This window comes from Nematostella vectensis, chromosome 2, assembly GCF_932526225.1.
Source record: "Nematostella vectensis chromosome 2, jaNemVect1.1, whole genome shotgun sequence".
In the NCBI taxonomy this organism is placed as follows: Eukaryota; Metazoa; Cnidaria; class Anthozoa; order Actiniaria; family Edwardsiidae; genus Nematostella; species Nematostella vectensis.
This window is the reverse complement of record NC_064035.1, coordinates 20,230,261-20,252,035: the sequence shown is the minus strand read 5'-3', so window position 1 is coordinate 20,252,035 and position 21,775 is coordinate 20,230,261. Positions and strand designations below refer to the sequence as shown.

The window sequence follows — 21,775 nt, the reverse complement described above, 5'->3', positions numbered from 1 at the left end:
AAAAAGCTCAGGAAGTTGAGGTGCAGGAAATACAGAAGCTTGTTTGTAACTTGAAAAGAGACATAGACAAAGCTTTGCATAACCATTTAGCTACTGGAAGTTCCGCTTCAACAGTTCAGTCGCAGACCACAGGTGGGCCCCAAGCTCCCCATTGTTCCACAGGGATCCCACAAGTACCCAACCCTGTCAGTGAAAACTTAGTTATCTCACAGTCCAGTGCTAGCATCCAAACACTCCCAAGTCCAATCCAGATGACAGCAAATGGGACTCCAGATGTTCCCCAGTCAAATTTCCTTACCACATGAATCCCAGTGATTCCTCAGTCCAATGTCCTTACCACAAGGACCCCAGTAATGTCCTACAGTCCTACAACAGAGAATGGAACTCCAGATGTTCCCCATTCAAGTTTCCCTACCACAGGGATCCCAGTGATTCCTCAGTCCAGTGTCCTTACACCAGGCTACTCATCAGCTAACACAGGTTACCCAACAGCTATCCCAGGCTACTCATCAGCTAACACAGGTTACCCAACAGCTATCCCAGGCTACCCATCAGCTAACACAGGCTACCCAACAGCCACCCCACGCTACCCACCAGCTAGCACAGGCTACCCAACGGTGACCCATCCAAAAAATGGCATTCCTAGCTTTTATGAAACCCCACGTCGACCCCCATTGCAGACTAATTATCAACCCTGGTCACTGGGATATAATCCCTTTGGAACTAGAACCTCTTTGAACTCTGAAGTGAGTTTAAAGAGGATTTCGCTCCCAATCTTCTCTGGGTTAAGGAAAGATTGGCCGGAGTTTAAGTCTGTTTGGAAACAACTAGCAGAGAATGCATACAGCAATCAAGCTGCACTAGCCAGCGAACTTAAGCGGTCTGTTAAAGGGGAAGCGAAAGAACGCATAAAGTCGGTGTATGTCACGAAACCAGAAACATATAATATAATGTGGAAGAAACTTGAAGCATATTATGATGACACTAGTGCTAGTGTCCAGACAGCACTTGACGATATCATTAAGTTAACTCAAGTCTAGGACAGAGACTACAAGGGACTTGTACACATGATTGATGTAGTTGAATGTGCTTATTCGCAACTGGAAGAGATGAAGAAAGTTGATGTCCTGACCATGAGAGATGTTGACTTTGTTAGTGAATTGTTGCCTGTGCATTCAAAGATAGAATGGATTAGAAAGTACCATAATTTGTCAGTTGAAGATAAAGTCCACCCCTTTTCCCCATTTTATGAAGTTCCTGGAGACTGAAAGAGAAGCTGTTGCTCGTTTGGCGGAGAAGCAGCATTCGCTCTCGGAACGGGCAAAAAGTATTGGGCGTGGTAGAGGGCAAACCCACTTTGGTGACGGTGCAGGCACCCCTAAGTCGAAGAAAGAGTTTTTCCAGTGTGCATACCCTTCGCATCGCAAAGACACCATCAAGCACAAGACACAAGATTGTAAAGAGTTTCAAAGGCTAGACATATACGGAAAAGGGGGCAAGCTGGACGTTTTGAAGCAAGTGAAAACATGCTTCAAATGTTTTTCAGACCATCTCAGGAGCAAGTGCCCGAGCACACGGCTCTGTAGCAAGTGTCAAAGTGGTGACCACCATGTCTTGCTGTGTAAGGCGCAGAAAGAAACTCAGGCCGAATCCCATGCACAAGGGGAAAGTCACATTTCAACAAATGGGACACGCCTTGTTCCAGGAGACAGTCTGTCCTTGTACCCTATAATACAAGCTGATGTTTCTGGAAATAGTAAGAAAGCGACGGTGACCGTGTTTTGTGACGGTGGTTCGGACACAACTTACATTACTCATAAGGCTAAAGAATTATTCGCTGGATGTTACAACAATGGGGAATGTCCAAAAGACCTACGACACAGCACAGTATCCGTTTTCCCTTAAAACTGTCAAGGGTAAGAAGGTTGAGATCATTGCGTACGGTATGGATAGAATCACGGGTCCAGTCAGCCAACTGGACATGCGCACTGTCGCAGAACTGTTTCCTGGGCATGACCCAGAATCCCTACAGAGGAAGTCCTCCAGCGTTGATGTTCTTTTGGGGTGCGACTACTTTGGCCTACACCCCAAGAAGGAAGAAGCACGAAGTGGAGACCACCTAAGTGTTATGTCTGGTGACTTGGGGATCTGTCTGCAAGGTACTCATGCAAATTTGAAGGAGGAGACAACGCACGATGTCAATCTTGTGAAGACCATACACGAGTGCAGAATTAAGTTTAACACACTCCATGTTCGCTTGGATTGTCACGAACAGTTTCGCCCAGTTGTGCCTCTATGCACAGTCAAGACTGAGGTGCCTGCGGAGCAAGTCAGCCGACTCGGAGCAACAAACAACGCCCGTGTTGACAAGAAGTTGTCGGATCATAGTGATGCCTTCATTCATGGAGAAGAGTTAGGTACTGAGACCACACCTCGGTGTGGTGGCTGTCGCTGTGGCAAGTGTCCAACAGTTGGTCACACATGCTCATTCAGAGAGGAACAAGAGTTGAAGATGATACAGGATAATCTGCAGTACGATGAGAACAAGCAGCAATGGATAACCAGCTATCCATGGCTCACAGACCCAACTACGTTGCCTGATAATTATGACATTGCTTTGGCAACTCTCAAGAAAACGGAGCACACCTTGCTCAAGGACGAACAGTGGGCGGATAGAGGAGTTGCTCGAAAGCTTTCTGATCAAGAGAAGGAAGGATGGAACGGACCGGCATTCTACATCTGCCATCTAGCGGTTAGTAATCCTCGGTCTCAGTCCACGCCTGTCAGGATTGTGTTCAATTCTAGTCAGGTCTGCCATGGAGCATCTTTGAACTCTTACCTTGTTAAGGGACCCGACGGCTATATGAACAGTTTACTAGGAATCTTGTTACGATGGAGAGAGGAGCAAGTTGCACTGGTGGGAGATATAAAGAAGATGTTCAACTCGGTCTTGCTTAGACCACTAGAGCAGCACTGTCATCGATTTCTGTGGCGAGATCTGCAGACTGACAGAGACCCTGATGTATACGTCATGGAGCGAGTTAACATGGGAGACTCACCTGCGCCAGCTATCAGCACAGAGGCTATTTACAAGACAGCTGATCTTTTCCGAGAAGACAGTCAAGAAGCAGCAGAGCTCCTAGAGAAGTCAAGTTATGTGGACGATTTTATAGATTCGTTCCCAAGTAAAGAGGACGCAGTGAAGACTGCAAGTGAAGCCGAAGCCATGCTCGCGAAAGGAGGATTCAAGATCAAGTGCTGGCAGTTCAGCGGCGAACCTTTCGCTCGCAAGGGTGAAGACTTGCAGCTAACGGATGATAGTGAAGTCAAGTCTCCCAAGGATCCACGTGACATGCTGAAAGGAACTGAGGATAATCTGCGCGTTCTCGGTGTAGGATGGCAACCAGTCAAAGACACCTTAGTCTATAAGGTCAGCTTCAATTTTAGTAAGAAGAGGAAGGGGATACACACCGAAGCTGATATCGAACAATCCGATTTGGCGAGGTCGTTGCCTGCAGTTCTTACGAAGAGGATGGTTCTGGGGCAAGTAATGAAGATTTATGACCCCTTGGGTTTCGTCTGCCCATTTACGTTGATTGGAAAGGTGCTGCTGAGAGAGACATGGGCAAGGGACATCGGATGGGATGATCAACTTCCAAATGATCTTCGAGGTAGATGGTCTGATTTCTTCAGCAATCTTTTCCAGCCCGAGCATCTAGATCTCAGACAGTACTGAATATGATAAACAAGACGAGCACTCGCTTCAAGGTCTACGAAGGAGTCAGAGTTGGTGAGATACAGGCTGCAACAGATGGCGACATGTCGTACTGGGCGTGGATGTCGGGAAAGGGCAACACCGCAGACTGGCTTACCCGTGGCCGCTCACCCAAGGATCTACACGAAGACTGTGACTGGTGAAAAGGACCCCCTATTCTCACCAAACCGATTGAAGAATGGGGACTGAAGTTCGGCTTACAGCATGAAGATCCACTTCCTGGAGAGAAGAAAGTCAGTGTGGCGAATGTCGCAAAGCGGAGAGAAACAGATAGTCCATTCATCGACTACAAGCGATACAGTGACATCAATCGTGTCATATGGGTTGTTGCAAGACTCCGAGGTATCGCTAAGAAAAGATTGTTCTCCGGAGGCAGAACTACAGAAATCCTTGCTCGAGACCTGCAAGAAGCAGAAGACTTTGTAGTCAAGGACATTCAGAAGTCACTGAAGAGTGAAATGAGTAAGTCTAGTCGCAAGGGTGGAAAAGGTGGTCGTTACCAGAGGCTACACCCTACGTTCGATGAAGATTGTTTCTGGGTAGTTGGAAAGCGCTTGAACAGTTTCAATGCCATGACTCCAGACTCGAGACTACACAGGTTACTTCCATCCAGTTACCGAGGGACACGCTTGTTAATGGAACGCGCTCATCGTGCAGGACATAGAGGACGAGATGCAACCCTTGCTAGATTCCGGCAGTACTACTGGGTCCCTCATGGAGGTTAACTCGCCATGTCAGTCAGGAATTGTCAGTTATGCAAGTTGCTCGAGGCAAGCCTTTTAGAGCAAGAGATGGGCCCACTCCCAGACGCAAGACTCCGGCCAGCAACTGCGTTCAACAGTGTGATGCTCGATCTGTTTGGACCCTACACCGTACGAGGAGAAGTGCAGAGGCGGACAAGTGGAAAGGCGTATGGTGTCATCTTCACAGACCTCACAATGAGAGCAGTTCACATTGAGGCAGTGTTTGGATACGACACGAGCTCATTTCTCATGGCCTTGAGCAGATTCGCAAGCATGCGTGGTTGGCCAGAGATGATCTACAGTGATCCCGGCTCGCAATTGATTGGAGCAGATCGTGAGTTGAAAGAGCACTGGGAGAATATAGACCAAGAGGCACTTCAAAAGGCGGCGGCAGATAAAGGTCTGAGTTGGGTGTTTGGACCAGCAGACAGCCCGTGGAATCAAGGGGCGGTAGAAGCATTAGTAAAGAGTGCAAAGCGCGCCATCCACTTCGCAGTGAATGATCAGAGATTATCAGTCCCCGAGTTCCAGACGCTGTGCAGCGAGGTGACCAACCTGTTGAATGAACGACCCATCGGTAACTTTCCAAATGCTGATTCGGAAGTGAACGTTTTAACGCCCAACATTTTACTTCTTGGTCGCGCTACTGCCGTCAATCCGCTGGGATGGCAACCTCGCGGAACAGGGCGTATAACTACACGCTACCACCTCGTCCAGTCGATAACCGATGCATTCTGGACGAAATGGACGGAGCTTTATGCACCAACTCTGTTAGTACAACGGAAGTGGCACACCTGCCATCGCAACCTCAAGCCTGGAGATATAGTGATTGTTGCCGATAAGAACATGCTACGCGGAGAGTATCGACTCGCCGAAGTAAAGGAAGCGTTTCCGGGAAGTGATGGCAAAGTAAGACAGGTCAAGATCAGGTACAAGACATACAAAGTTGGCGAGAATGTGCGGAAATACAATGGCGCAAGAGACATTGTAGTATCTAGAAGCGTTCATCGACTCGCGCTGTTAGTGCCAGTAGACTACGATGTTGAGCAAGCTGAAGAGCAATAAAAGAAGGACATTAATTTTGTTTGATATACCTTTATTGCGTTTCAGAGACATTCAGTGACATTCACATTCGTTATAATACATAAGTAGTCATTAATGTCGCAATCGCAGCGACGTGCCCCCCTCCCGGTGTACCGGAACCGGAAATAATGAGTGTATCGCGCGATTGCATAATAGACGGTCAGCGGTTTCGCGAGGGAGAGTAATGACGGCGCCCGCCCACGAGGGTATTTTGTGTTGTTAAAAGGACCAAAGTGTGAGTATTTACCTAGTATTTCCCTGATTTAATGTTCTTTTTGTAGGATGGAGACCGCAATTGCAATGCACCTGTTGTTTGTATTTAGGTTTTACCGAGTTAAAGTTTAAACCCAAGGATTATTGTACGAAAAGGACTCGCGTTAAAATAAAGTTTGGTATCTCTTTGATGTATACTCTCGTGTAAGGGGTGATCCGGCAAAGGGGTCTACCATCTCGAGCACCAGCGGAAGCACTGCGTTCGCCCGCAGAGACTCTCGCTCGTGCGAGACCCACCACACCGAGCCGTCGTCACTAATATCAGGCCCCCGCACAACCGGCTTTAGAGAAATGACATCTGTTCCACCAAGATCTCGTATCTCCTGGTAAACACTGGCGCTTATGTCTTGGCCCCGAAGATGGGCGCCGCTGACGAAGAGAGAATAGTACTCCTCGGGGTCTAAGCCCTCTGGGCCCTCTTGCTGCCGTCCAGGCAGCAAAGGGTCGACTTCCTCCGTCCACACTTTCTCCGGTACGAGCGGCTTAAGCAGCTTGTGTTTGACATCGTCGGGGATGTTCTCGTCCAGGATGTTCTGGACCAGCCCCGCCAGTACGGCGGGCGCCTCTTTGTCACGCATGCTGTCGAGAACCTCTTCTATGTAAGCCTCCATGTTTGGGCACACCTTGTGCCACCCTGTCTCTAACTGAGCGTTTGCGTATGCCCTGCGCCACCCAGTCTCTAATTGACCATACTGCGGGCTGCGATGTCAGACAGGACGAGTGCGAACCATCCCCGAGCGCGCCTCTCGATGGCACGCATCCTCTGCCCTTCACGATTCGCTCCGCAGGGGCGGCACAACCGCGTCTTCGACTGAGTCCCTATGCCGCAGACCCTGCACGGCACGGGGAGGGGGCTGCCCTTACGGAGCCTTTGGAGGTGCACCTTGCAGTAGGTGTCCATGCACCTCCGGCCGCACGTGTTTGCGTGGCCGATCTTTAGCCACCCGCAATAATCTTTTCCGCACTTCATCCTTCGAACGCTCGGTATACCACAGGACAGACGGATGTCTAATTGCAAGTCCTTGGGGGTTCGGACTGCATCATTGGAAAAATATAGCGCGCGCCCGGCCTGAAGCCCTAATTAATTATTCATGTACGCGAAACGCGCCCGGCCTGCAGCCCTAATTATTCATGTACGCGAAACGCGCCCGGCATGCAGCCCTAATTATTCATGTACGCGCGCGCCCGGCCTACAGCCCTAATTAATTATTCATGTACGCGAAACGCGCCCGGCCTGGAGCCCTAATTATTCATGTACGCGAAACGCGCCAGGTCTACATGAACAATTGCCCTAATTATTCATGTACGTGAAACGCGCCCGGCCTACATGAACGATTGCCCTAATTATTCATGTACGTGAAACATTATACGCTTGATATATAGAGACGTGGCTGGGGGGCTCGGAGGGGGGATTCGCACCTCCCAGGCCTAAGACGGGAGACGGGGCTGGGAGGCCCGGAGGGGCGATCTGCGCCTCCCACTAGTTTCTCTGAAACCCCCTGGTCCCCCCCCTCTCCCCCCAGCATAAACAGATTCCGGTGCTAACGTAAGCGAGAGGCGCCGTCGAGATCGATTACATAGTCTAGACCGTCACTTCCTGTATTCTTCTGGTTGATTGACATTCGATAGTCCAATGAACAAAGTTTGAGTATGTTTATAACATTGGCGACGAGCGATTAAGGAACTCATGGCAGCAGAAACAGATTCCGGTGCCAACGTAAGCGAGAGGCGACGTCGAGATCGATTACATAGTCTAGACCGTCACTTCCTGTATTCTTCTGGTTGATTGACATTCGATAGTCCAATTAACAAAGTTTGACTGTGTTTATAACATTGACGACGAGCGATAAAGGAACCCATGGCAGCATAAACAGATTCCGGTGCCAACGTAAGCGAGAGGCGACGTCGAGATCGATTACATAGTCTAGACCGTCACTTCCTGTATTCTTCTGGTTGATTGACATTCGATAGTCCAATGAACAAAGTTTGACTGTGTTTATAACATTGGCGACGAGCGATTAAGGAACTCATGGCAGCAGAAACAGATTCCGGTATCAACGTAAGCGAGAGGCGACGTCGAGATTGATTACATAGTCTAGACCGTCACGTCCTGTATTCTTCTGGTTGATTGACATTCGATAGTCCAATGAGCAAAGTTTGACTGTGTTTATAACATTGGCGACGAGCGATAAAGGAACCTATGGCAGCATAAACAGATTCCGGTGCCAACGTAAGCGAGAGGCGACGTCGAGATCGATTACATAGTCTAGACCGTCACTTCCTGTATTCTTCTGGTTGATTGACATTCGATAGTCCAATGAACAAAGTTTGACTGTGTTTATAACATTGACGACGAGCGATAAAGGAACCTATGGCAGCATAAACAGATTCCGGTGCCAACGTAAGCGAGAGGCGACGTCGAGAGCTACCCGAGGTCCCCAAATCGTAAATATTTATTACAAATCGTGTAGAAGTTCTTGACAAGAATCATATAATGACAAAAATAATACCTCAATTGAAATTTTATTATAACGTAATAAAATACCAATCTCTATACGGTAAAACTATATAAAAAGGAAAAATATGTAACAAATGAAGCAATGTTATGTGTACAAAATCATTAAAATGTGTATAGTACAATTCTGTGTTTCAGGGCCTCACCTATGTACTTTGCTCCTTCATCTCCTATATGGTCACCATACATGTTCAACTGAGTAAGTTTACAATTCTCATGTCTAAATGCCTCACCTATGTACTTTGCTCCTTCATCTCCTATATTATTAAAGCCGATTAACAACTGAGTAAGTTTACAACTCTTATGTCTAAGTGCCTCACCTATGTACTTTGCTCCTTCATCTCCTATATTATTATAGCTGATGTTCAAATGAGTAAGTTTACAATTCTCATGACTAAGTGCCTCACCTATGTACTTTGCTCCTTCATCTCCTATTTTATTAAAGCCGATGTACAACTGAGTAAGTTTACAATTCTCATGACTAAGTGCCTCACCTATGTACTTTGCTCCTTCATCTCCTATATTAGTATGGCTGATGTCTAACTGAGTAAGTTTACAATTCTCATGTCTGAGTGCCTCACATATGTACTTTGCTCCTTCATCTCCTATATTAGTATAGAAGATCTTCAAATAAGTAAGTTTACAATTCTCATGTCTAAGTGACTCACCTATGTACTTTGCTCCTTCATCTCCTATATTGTTACAAAGCATGTCCAACTGAGTAAGTTTACAATTCTCATTTGCAAGTGCCTCACCTATGTACTTTGCTCCTTCATCTCCTATATTATAATCGCTGATATTCAACTCAGTAAGTTTACAATTCTCATGTCCAAGTGCCTCACCTATGTACTTTGCTCCTTCATATCCTATATTATTATCACTGATGTTCAACTTAGTAAGTTTACAATTCTCATGTCCAAGTGCCTCACCTATGTACTTTGCCCCTTCATCTCCTATGCTGTTGAATGTGAGGTCCAATTTAGTAAGTTTATTGCCAAAATTCTGCAACAATGTTAGAACTTCCTTACAGCCAATCAAACCAATATTATTATTGGGCATTAATAGTGTATTGAGGTTAGGCGCATGCTTCAATACATGCTTCAATACAGACATGTCAGCAGGTCCAAGTTGACATGTGGGAAAGTTAACTATATTTAAGTCCATTCTTTCAAGTTTACCCTGCACCAATGCTTTTGCCTCCATCTCACTAGCTGATTCATATAAGCAGTGGCACACATCCACAGCAAGTGTTGTGTCTTCTACAACTGGCCACTCCTTTTGATCAGTCACTCTTTCTGGAAGGAGTCTGCATGTGACTTCATGGGTATTGGAAAGCCCTGCCACAAACCGTGTGACTATTTGCCATGCACCGTCATTGATATGGTTCTCAACAAAGCTCTTTAAATCTTCTTCCGAATTTGTGTCTGTCACATGTTTAGCTGCTAGAAACTCCTGCAGTGTCAGGTGAATAAAGCAAAAGTATTGTTTAGGGGGCTCCACCAGTGAATTTGAAGGTATTTCAGGTAAACTGTGAAGCAGCCCACAATCTAATAATGCATCATCTATCTTAACAGACTCGAATATCAATTTCCTATCTCTAATTCCTTCAAATGCTAGCTTTCCAAGCCACTTGAGCACCTTTTCATTTTCAGGTTTCAGGTCTTCAAAGGGTTTGTACATGTAAGTTCTAAGGTCACATTTTGAACATCCATAAGCTTTTCTGTTGTGATTTCGCTTGTGGAAGAATATTTTCACAAAAATACTGTAAATCTCTGTAATCTTTACAGGCAGTACATGATCAGAACTATAAAGAAGACAATGACAAATAATAAAGCAGTTTACTGGAATGTAGCAGAGGGAAAATAGATTTGCATTCTGTTGTATGTGTTCCCATATCTTTGGTCGGCTCTCGGAAAATTTGGTGACATAGTCTTTGACTTGTTCAAATGAGAATCCAAGAATCTCAACAGTTCTATTCAAACAGTCTTCAGGAAGTTCCCTCAGACATTCAACAGCAGTTGGACGTGTTGTTGTTATAACTGTTGCTTCGCATAGGAGTTTTCTAGACCATATCTTACGAAAAAGTATATGTGGGGCCATTTTCCCATCTGTGCTTCTTAAGTCCAAATCTTCACTTTGAGAAATATTTGATCTAGATGAAAATTCATCAACACCATCTAAACACAAAATGAGCTTGCTAGGGTTTGCAGTAATGTAGTTTAAAATGTAGCTTATCTCATTATCATCAAGTCCTTGTGTTGTAGTAGAAAGAGTCAAAAGGTCCCTGATATTGATGTCAGAAGTAGAGGAAACATTCCGAAAAGCAATAGACAAAGCTACCTCATCACTGGACTCGCTTTCAGCCCACAATCGCAGGAGCCTGGTGCACATCATTGTCTTCCCAATGCCAGGTCGGCCAACAACAAGCACATTTTTGTGTTCAGCATCGATTATATCTGCTATCTGTTTTAGCTCACGAGTGTCCTTACCACGTTTTGGTGGGTACACTTTCAATTGTTCAGATCTTTCATGGGGGAAATCCATTGTTGCTCTGTTCTTATGGATTGTGACATCCACATAAATCTTATCTGTTTCCAGGTCGTGTGGCTGACGGCCTTCCCCAGGATTAGAACGAAATGGTGTTCTGAGATCAGCAAGTCTCTTTGTGTGTTCCAAGAAGTTCGTTTTCATTTTGCTGATGATATTCGATAATTTAAGTTGTTGCTTATTGGACCCTCCTAAGAAATTTTGATAAAATTGCAAATCATTGAAACAAGCTCTCCTTCTTTTAACCCTGTATAAAACCCACAGAATTTCTACGAAGGCAACGAAAGCAAAAATTCCATTTACCAACAATAACCCATCTGCCCAAATATTTTTCTTACTCGCCGCCTGATTATAACAATCATAAGTTATGTTGGCGGAAACGACAGCAGTGGAATTCCTTTGCCGTTTGATAGATCTGCATTCAAAGTTCGACGGAAAGCCATCAGGGTAAAAATACTCAGTTTGTGACACCATAAATAATATTCCCAATAAAATTCTGGCGGTGAGTTGACCAATGTAGGACCAAACTAATTTGGTTTTGTTCTCTGACTGGGTTGGCTGAAGTGGCTGGCGTTCGGCATCATTTGTTTCGTGGTTTTTAATCCTCTCGACTCTCCTCTTTGTAAAACGCGAGTAGATCACAAACACAAGGAGGATAACGAAAAAGTTGATCAGTACAAACACGAATATAGGGATGATTTTCATGTAGTCCTTTTCGTAATTTCCAAAGCATTGTTTAGTAATCCAAGCATTATCTTTCAATGATTCTGTCTTGCATTTGAAATCCGCGCGGGATTCGTTCTCATAAAAATCCGAAGTGCGGCCGATAAACACGACAAATACTACAAACCATGCAAAACCCGCAACATGGCTGTACCAAGTCAGAGTTTCTGGTTCCAATAAGTGAAGACACTGCTCCATTTTTTGGCTGCACTTGAGTTTAATGTTGGATTGCGTTGGGAAATATCTCAGGGGCGTAGACGGAGCTCGCGCCCACGACGACTTCTTTTATTCCAGCGGATGATCAATGAATTAATGAGACCACAGGCCTCCCACCTTTTCCATTGATGTTTACTGTGTACTAGAAATGAAATAGGGGGCATCTTAAAATTTGATAGAGTAAAATATACTAGTAAAGTAAAGTAAATGCTCGGAGCGATGGCAAATACAACATGAGAGATTTAAGCAGCCTAGTCCCAGGCGCTCTTATCGGGTTTCCTGTGGATGGTAAGAGTTACGACGTCACGACACCGCGGCAGAACGACTGTGCGCATGCGCGAGATATTGTCATTCCATTAGCTATGACTATTGCTGCTTAGTTCTGTTCGCGATCAAGCCTTTGCAGATAAAATGCAAGTGAACTTTGTAAAACCTGTGGATTACCTGATGTAATTAACAGATCGAGGGTGTCTTCAAGAGAAACAGTCCCAATGACTGAATCTAGATGAGGTTTTGCCTTAACAACACTAAAGAATGGAGACCCGCAACCATTTGTCACAGTGTCATATATGCTGTTGCCACGAACAATTGCAGATAACATCATTGAAAGCCAATGACCTCCGGCCGCACGTGTTTGCGTGGCCGTTCTTTAGCCACGCGCAATAATCTTTTCCGCACTTCATCCTTCGAACGCTGGGTATACCACAGGACAGACGGATGTCTAATTGCAAATCCTTGGGGGTTCGAACTGCATCATTGGAAAAATATAGCCGTGATACTTCATAACAGCTTTATTTATTAGGGTCACAAAGTCCTTAAAAACGTATGTCATGAAGTACCAAGCTCAATTACCCCAAAAAGTCGTGTACGCGAAACGCGCCCGGCCTACACCCTAATTATTCATGTACGTGAAACGCGCCCGGCCTACACGCCCTAATTATTCATGTACGCGCGCGCCCGGCCTGCAGCCCTAATTAATTATTCATGTACGCGAAACGAGCCCGGCCTACGGCCCTAATTATTCATGTACGCGAGCGCCCGGCCTGCAGCCCTAATCAATAATTCATGTACGCGAAATGCGCCCGGCCTACAGCCCTAATTATTCATGTACGTGAATCGCGCCCGGCCTGCAGCCCTAATTAATTATTCATGTACGTGAAACGCGCCTGGCCTACAGCCCTAATTAATTATTCATGTACGCGAAACGCGCCCGGCCTACATTAGCAATTGCCAAAAGCTTATGTACGTGAAATCGATTTGGCCTACATTAGCAATTGCCAAAAGCTTATGTACGCGAAACGCGCCCGGCCTACATGAACAATTGCCCTAATTATTCATGTACGTGAAATGCGCCCGGCCTACATGAACGATTGCCCTAATTATTCATGTACGTGAAACATTATACGCTTGATATATAGAGACGTGGCTGGGGGACTCGGAGGGGTGATTCGCACCTCCCAGGCCTAAGACGGGACACGGGGCTGGGAGGCCCGGAGGGGCGATCCGCGCCTCCCACTAGTTTCTCTGAAACCCCCTGGTTCCCCCCCCCCCCCCCCCCCCCCCAGCATAAACAGATTCCGGTGCCAACGTAAGCGAGAGGCGCCGTCGAGATCGATTACATAGTCTAGACCGTCACTTCCTGTATTCTTCTGGTTGATTGACATTCGATAGTCCAATGAACAAAGTTTAACTGTGTTTATAACATTGGCGACGAGCGATTAAGGAACCTATGGCAGCATAAACAGATTCCGGTGTCAACGTAAGCGAGAGGCGACGTCGAGATTGATTACATAGTCTAGACCGTCACTTCCTGTATTCTTCTGGTTGATTGACATTCGATAGTCCAATGAGCAAAGTTTGACTGTGTTTATAACATTTGCGACGAGCGATAAAGGAACCTATGGCAGCATAAACAGATTCCGGTGCCAACGTAAGCGAGAGGCGATTTCGAGATCGATTACATAATCTAGACCGTCACTTCCTGTATTCTTCTGGTTGATTGACATTCGATAGTCCAATGAACAAATTTTGACTGTGTTTATAACATTGGCGACGAGCGATTAAGGAACCTATGGCAGCATAAACAGATTCCGGTGCCAACGTAAGCGAGAGGCGACGTCGAGATTGATTACATAATCTAGACCGTCACTTCCTGTATTCTTCTGGTTGATTGACATTCGGTAGTCCAATGAACAAATTTTGACTGTGTTTATAACATTGGCGACGAGCGATTAAGGAACCTATGGCAGCATAAACAGATTCCGGTATCAACGTAAGCGAGAGGCGACGTCGAGATTGATTACATAGTCTAGACCGTCACTTCCTGTATTCTTCTGGTTGATTGACATTCGATAGTCCAATGAACAAAGTTTGCCTGTGTTTATAGCATTGGCGACGAGCGATAAAGGAACCTATGGCAGCATAAACAGATTCCGGTGCCAACGTAAGCGAGAGGCGACGTCGAGATTGATTACATAGTCTAGACCGTCACTTCCTGTATTCTTCTGGTTGATTGACATTCGGTAGTCCAATGAGCAGAGTTTGACTGTGTTTATAACATTGGCGACGAGCGATAAAGGAACCTATGGCAGCATAAACAGATTCCGGTGCCAACGTAAGCGAGAGGCGACGTCGAGATTGATTACATAGTCTAGACCGTCACTTCCTGTATTCTTCTGGTTGATTGACATTCGATAGTCCAATGAACAAAGTTTGACTGTGTTTATAACATTGGCGACGAGCGATAAAGGAACCTATGGCAGCATAAACAGATTCCGGTGCCAACGTAAGCGAGAGGCGACGTCGAGATTGATTACATAGTCTAGACCGTCACTTCCTGTATTCTTCTGGTTGATTGACATTCGATAGTCCAATGAGCAAAGTTCGACTGTGTTTATAACATTGGCTACGAGCGATAAAGGAACCTATGGCAGCATAAACAGATTCCGGTGCCAACGTAAGCGAGAGGCGACGTCGAGAGCTACCCGAGGTCCCCAAATCGTAAATATTTATCACAAATCGTGTAGAAGTTCTTGACAAGAATCATATAATAACATAAATAACGCCTCAATTGAAATTTTATTATAACGTAATAAAATACCAATCTCTATACGGTAAAACTATATAAAAAGTAAAAATATGTAACAAATGAAGCAATGTTATGTGTACAAAATCATGAAAATGTTGCAATGAGTGCGCCTATTGTGGTGCATATTACTACTCTGTGTACTTTGCTCCTTTACTCCCTATATTTTAGTATAGCTGATGTCCAACTGAGTAAGTTTACAATTCTCATGTCTAAGTGCCTCACTTATGTGCTTTGCTCCTTCATCTCCTATATTAGTATATCTGATGTCCAACTGAGTAAGTTTACAATTCTCATGTCTAAGTGCCTCACCTATGTGCTTTGCTCCTTCATCTCCTATATTAGTATAGCTGATGTCCAACTGAGTAAGTTTACAATTCTCATGTCTAAGTGCCTCACCTATGTGCTTTGCTCCTTCATATCTTATATTATAATTGCTGATATTCAACTTAGTAAGTTTACAATTCTCATGTCCAAGTGCCTCACCTATGTACTTTGCTCCTTCATCTCCTATATTATAATTGCTGATATTCAACTTAGTAAGTTTACAATTCTCATGTCCAAGTGCCTCACCTATGTACTTTGCTCCTCCATCTCCTATATTATTTTTGCTGATATTCAACTTAGTAAGTTTACAATTCTCATGTCCAAGTGCCTCACCTATGTGCTTTGCTCCTTCATCTCCTATATTAGTATAGCTGATGTCCAACTGAGTAAGTTTACAATTCTCATGTCTAAGTGCCTCACCTATGTGCTTTGCTCCTTCATCTCCTATAGTATAATTGCTGATATTCAACTTAGTAAGTTTACAATTCTCATGTCCAAGTGCCTCACCTATGTACTTTGCTCCTTCATCTCCTATATTATAATTGAGGATATTCAACTTAGTAAGTTTACAATTCTCATGTCCAAGTGCCTCACCTATGTACTTTGCTCCTTCATCTCCTATATCATTAGCGCTGATATTCAACTTAGTAAGTTTACAATTCTCATGTCCAAGTGCCTCACCTATGTACTTTGCTCCTTCATCTCCTATATCATTATCACTGATGTCCAACTTAGTAAGTTTACAATTCTCATGTCCAAGTGCCTCAGATATGTACTTTGCTCCTTCATCTCCTATGCTGTTGAATGTGAGGTCCAATTTAGTAAGTTTGTTGCCAAAATTCTGCAACAATGTTAGAACTTCCTTACAGCCAATCAAACCAATATTATTATTGGGCATTAATAGTGTATTGAGGTTAGGCGCATGCTTCAATACATTCACAACAGCAGACATGTCAGCAGGTCCAAGTTGACATTTGGGAAATTTAACTATATTTAAGTCCATTCTTTCAAGTTTACCCTGCAGCAATGCTTTAGCCTCCATCTCACTAGCTGATTCATATAAGCAGTGGCACACATCCACAGCAAGTGTTGTGTCTTCTGCAACTGGCCACTCCTTTTGATCAGTCACTCTTTCTGGAAGGAGTCTGCATGTGACTTCATGGGTATTGGAAAGCCCTGCCACAAACCGTGTGACTATTTGCCATGCACCGTCATTGATATGGTTCTCAACAAAGCTCTTTAAATTTTCTTCCGAATTTGTGTCTGTCACATGCTTAGCTGCTAGAAACTCCTGCAGTGTCAGGTGAATAAAGCAAAAGTATTGTTTAGGGGGCTCCACCAGTGAATTTGAAGGTATTTCAGGTAAACTGTGAAGCAGCCCACAATCTAATAATGCATCATCTATCTTAACAGACTCGAATATCAACTTCCGATCTCTAATTCCTTCAAATGCTAGCTCTCCAAGCCTCTTGAACACCTTTTCATTTTCAGGTTTCAGGTCTTCAAAGGGTTTGTACATGTAAGTTCTAAGGTCACATTTTGAACATCCATACGCTTTTCTGTTGTGATTTCGCTTGTGGAAGAATATTTTCACAAAAATACTGTAAATCTCTGTAATCTTTACAGGCAGCAAATGATCACAACTATGAAGAAGACAATGACAAATAATAAAGCAGTTTACTGGAATGTAGCAGAGGGAAAGTAGATTTGCATTCTGTTGTATGTGTTCCCATATCTTTGGTCGGCTCTCGGAAAATTTGGTGACATAGTCTTTGACTTGTTCAAATGAGAATCCAAGAATCTCAACAGTTCTATTCAAACAGTCTTCAGGAAGTTCCCTCAGACATTCAACAGCAGTTGGACGTGTTGTTGTTATAACTGTTGCTTCGCATAGGAGTTTTCTAGACCATATCTTACGAAAAAGTATATGTGGGGCCATTTTCCCATCTGTGCTTCTTAAGTCCAAATATTCACTTTGAGAAATATTTGATCTAGATGAAAATTCATCAACACCATCTAAACACAAAATGAGCTTGCTAGGGTTTGCAGTAATGTAGTTTAAAATGTAGCTTATCTCATTATCATCAAGTCCTTGTGTTGTAGTAGAAAGAGTCAAAAGGTCCCTGATATTGATGTCAGAAGTAGAGGAAACATTCCGAAAAGCAATAGACAAAGCTACCTCATCACTGGACTCGCTTTCAGCCCACAATCGCAGGAGCCTGGTGCACATTATTGTCTTCCCAATGCCAGGTCGGCCAACAACAAGCACATTTTTGTGTTCAGCATCGATTATATCTGCTATCTGTTTTAGCTCACGAGTGTCCTTACCACGTTTTGGTGGGTACACTTTCAATTGTTCAGATCTTTCATGGGGGAAGTCCATTGTTGCTCTGTTCTCATGGATTGTGACATTCACATAAATCTTATCTGTTTCCAGGTCGTGTGTCTGACGGCCTTCCCCAGGATTAGAACGAAATGGTGTTCTGAGATCAGCAAGTCTCTTTGTGTGTTCCAAGAAGTTTGTTTTCATTTTGCTGATGATATTCGATAATTTAAGTTGTTGCTTATTGGACCCTCCTAAGAAATTTTGATAAAATTGCAAATCATTGAAACAAGCTCTCCTTCTTTTAACCGTGTATAACACCCACAGAAATTCTACGAAGGCAACGAAAGCAAAAACTCCATTTACCACCAATAACCCCATTACCCAATGATTTTTCTTACTCGCCGCCTGATTATAGCAATCATACGTTATGTTGGCGATAACGACAGCAGTGGAATTCCTTTGCCGTTTGATAGATCTGCATTCAAAGTTCGACGGGAAGCCATGAGGGTAAAAATACCCAGTTTGTGACACCATAAATATTATTCCCAATAGAATTCTTGCGGTGAGTTGACCAATGTAGGACCAAACTAATTTGGTTTTCTTCTCTGGCTGGGATGGCTGAAGTGGCTGGAGTTCGGCATCATTTGTTTCGTGGTTTTTAATCCTCTCGACTCTCCTCTTTGTAAAACACGAGTAAATCACAAACACAAGGAGGAAAACGAAAAAGTTGATCAGTACAAACACGAATATAGGGATGATTTTCGTGTAGTCCTTTTCGTAATTTCCAAAGCATTGTTTAGTAATCCAAGCATTATCTTTCACTGATTCTGTCTTGCATTTGAAATCCGCGCGGGATTCGTTCTCATAAAAATCCGAAGTGGGGCCGATAAACACGACAAATACTACAAACCATGCAAAACCCGCAACATAGCTGTACCAAGTCAGAGTTTCTGGTTCCAATAAGTGAAGACACTGCTCCATTTTTTGGCTGCACTTGAGTTTAATGTTGGATTGCGTTGGGAAATATCTCAGGGGCGTGGACGGAGCTCGCGCCCACGACGACTTCTTTAATTCCAGCGGATGATCAATGAATTAATGAGACCACAGGCCTCCCACCTTTTCCATTAATGTTTACTGTGTACTAGAAATGAAATAGGGGGCATCTTAAAATTTGATAGAGTAAAATATACTAGCAAAGTAAAGTAAATGCTCGGATCGATGGCAAATACAACATGAGAGATTTAAGCAGCCTAGTCCCAGGCGCTCTTATCGGGTTTCCTGTGGATGGTAAGAGTTACGACGTCACGAAACCGCGGCAGAACGACTGCGCATGCGCGAGACAAGAGTCATTCAAAATGGCGGACGAAACACGAGTTTCCCAAAGCTGTTACAATAAACACAAACGTTTGGCTCAAAATGGACTTAACGGGAGCAAAAAATTACACATACACCAAGAAAATGTACTCGTGTTAAGGTTCCAGGAAGATTTTTTGCTGGATCGAGGGTAAAATCCTCAAGTTTGACGGCGTTTGTGGGATTTGCTGGCACGCGAAACTCAAAAGTTCTACTGCTGCCGTGAAAACGAGACAAATGTCAGGGAGCAAACATCAAATTTGGGCGAGATTAGTTTCTTTATATTCCTGAGGAAATCTTCCAAGTCAGCCTTGGGACTCATTCCGATCATCGATCCAAAGTTATGACCGTGCGCATAGTGTAGATGGCTATCTAGAACATAGATCTTTGAATCGCGTCCGACGAGAGATATTGTCATTCCATTAGCTATGACTATTGCTGCTAGGTTCTGTTCGCGGTCAAGCCTTTGCAGATAAAATGCAAGTGAACTTTGTAAAACCTGTGGATTACCTGATGTAATTAACAGATCGAGGGTGTCTTCAAGAGAAACAGTCCCAATGACTGAATCTAGATGTGGTTTTGCCTTAACAACACTAAAGAATGGAGACCCGCAACCATTCGTCACAGTGTCATATATGCTGTTGCCACGAACAATTGCAGATAACATCATTGAAAGCCAATGAGGGTTTATGGGAGGACCACGGCTGAGCTGTATACTGGTTCGGTTTGCAGAAGTGATGTATGAATGGGCCAAAATTAGTGAGATAAAAGTAAATGCATTAGATCCATTTCTTCCAAGTAGAGTTGACTGAGATATGTAAGGAGGAAAGAACCAAAATGTAGATGAACCAACTGGATGAGTGGTAACTTGGATGTTAATTGCCTGTGAAGGTGCAGCCTGGTGATTAGGAACATTGTGTCTCAGTTGTGGTTGTGCAACAACAAATGAATTTAACTCGCTGTCAATGTGGGATTCCCATTGTGCAGAGTCATAGTATTCAGGGTCACAATTTCTTTTGACATTAATGCTGTCATTCTCATCATTACTACCAGGTTCTTGATTGCTTTGTGGGGTTCTAGTAGATTTTGCTGTTGGTTTCAACAAGCTTTCATTAAATGCTGAACAGATTTCTGCAATTTTTTCAGCAAGGTGAGGGGAACAGATTGGACACTGGTCTCCAGCTTCTTCTAAACAAAAATTGTGAAATGTGTGAAAACAGTTAAGGCGATTGACATTGGTTGTTGATAATTGCGTGCAGTTTTTGTAGTCACAGATTAATTTAGGATCAGGTATTGTGGAAGGGTCTTCTTTTACAAATGAGTAGCCAAGGGGCATTGCTTTTGAAGTAATGGTGGTGTCAAAGGTAGGAAGAAAAAATTTCATGTCTCCTTTAGGCTGCCCTCTTGCATTTGTTTCTTGTGGAACCTTAAATGTAAAAAAATAGACATGATTGTTAGTCATGAAAAAGAAAATAAGTTGAGGCTATGATCAAGTGCTCGACTAATCATTATTATTACTTCCCTGCATAAAAAAACATTGTTCAGGCACTGCACTGCACCAAGGTAATAAAAAATTACTTATGGATGGATGGATGTCTACTATACCTGCTTTGCTTTTCCCAGATTTTGACCAACTTGCTTGATGATTTCCAGTAATGCATCAGCAGCTGTACCAGTCACCAAACTTAGGTCTTTTTCAGAATAACCTCTACTGTATGGTGTTGTTAAATAGTTATGAAAGAGCTGTTCTGTCTTTGATGCAGCAAATGACAGGGCTTTGTCCCTAATTTGACTAGCACTGTCATAATTTGAAATGAAGCTGCGTAGCACACTATGCCAGATTTCAACTTTTCTGTTATTAGAGCCATCCATTTCTTTTTAAGTTCATGGTACTGTGAAAAATGTTGTTTGTGAAAAGAAAAGTCACTAAGCATCAAGAGTGTTGATCTGTCATAATGATGCCTTTTTCCAGATTATAAACAGTAGAGATAACTTTAACATCATTGTTATATATGATTCCATGTCTCCAGACCTGAATGTAACAGGATAGTGGAAGAATGATATGGGAACCACCTCATCTAAAAGAAACAGAATGGAAGCATACTCTATGTACTTGCAGAGCTTGAATTTTAGGAGAACTTTATCACGTAATTTGCCCCATGCCAGAAAAAGAGCAGTTATTACCAGGCTGACGCGAAAAGGCTTTGGCTTGTTGGGTAAGTCAGATCCAAATGTCTCTTTGTAAACTTTTTTAAATAAGAAGTCATAAATTGTTACAACATCTTCTTGTAGATTCAGGAAAACATGAAATGGGCCCTGCTCTGGGATGACTGATAGGAAACTGGCATCTGCATTGACTTCTTGAGCAATGAGTTTCTTTTGGTAAAACCAAGTTGGCCAGTCCCCGGGTGCTGGTACTACAAATTTTTTCAAGTAATGTTCCAGTTGTGGACAGCACAGGAATATGTGATCAATGGCTGACTTATAGTCCTCCATACTTTTTAAAGATTGCTCAAACTCATCTATTAAATTAGTAGACTCAAGGGTACAGAGCTCATCGTGCGACAACCCAGAATAGACCCTACAAAAAAAGAAAAAAATGATAATTTGGCAAATTTAATGTTCCATATTTGCTTCCAAAATTGATATTAATCATTATGTATATGGCTTTCACAAACTAATGTAAGAGGTACATATTTATTGGGTGGGAGGTCCATATAGGGGAATAAAGTATTGTGCCTGGAAAAATATTTAGGAAGTGTCAATATTAAAACATTTTTTAAGAAGAGAAAACAGTATTTTTCTTATA

General features: G+C 43.5%; 2 protein-coding genes across 2 annotated transcripts; both read right to left on the bottom strand.

Annotated features, from left to right (window-relative positions):
* Nucleotides 1–8,381: 8,381 nt before the first annotated feature.
* Nucleotides 8,382–18,600, bottom strand: LOC125560939. The gene is made up of 2 exons (XM_048723388.1): nt 15,124–18,600; nt 8,382–11,941 (listed from the first exon to the last, which is right to left on the bottom strand). Exons 1-2 carry the CDS (start codon nt 18,592–18,594, stop codon nt 8,495–8,497), a joined length of 6,918 nt encoding a protein of 2,305 aa, XP_048579345.1. The 5' UTR covers nt 18,595–18,600; the 3' UTR covers nt 8,382–8,494.
* On the bottom strand, nt 18,594–21,537 carry LOC125560997. Its single transcript, XM_048723744.1, has 2 exons — nt 20,572–21,537; nt 18,594–20,392 (listed from the first exon to the last, which is right to left on the bottom strand). Exons 1-2 carry the CDS (start codon nt 20,836–20,838, stop codon nt 19,178–19,180), a joined length of 1,482 nt encoding a protein of 493 aa, XP_048579701.1. The 5' UTR covers nt 20,839–21,537; the 3' UTR covers nt 18,594–19,177.
* Between the last annotated feature and the right edge of the window lie 238 nt (nt 21,538–21,775).

Excerpts from the sequence above, each read along its gene's own strand:
- LOC125560939 (XM_048723388.1), bottom strand. The coding sequence starts at position 18,594 with ATGGAGCAGTGTCTTCACTTATTGGAACCAGAAACTCTGACTTGGTAC. Across the intron at positions 11,942-15,123 it reads ACATCAGCTATACTAAAATA|AAGTCGTCGTGGGCGCGAGC; the intron begins TAGGGAGTAAAG and ends CTGGAATAAAAG.
- LOC125560997 (XM_048723744.1), bottom strand. The coding sequence starts at position 20,838 with ATGGATGGCTCTAATAACAGAAAAGTTGAAATCTGGCATAGTGTGCTA. Across the intron at positions 20,393-20,571 it reads ATCTGGGAAAAGCAAAGCAG|GTTCCACAAGAAACAAATGC; the intron begins GTATAGTAGACA and ends TTTACATTTAAG.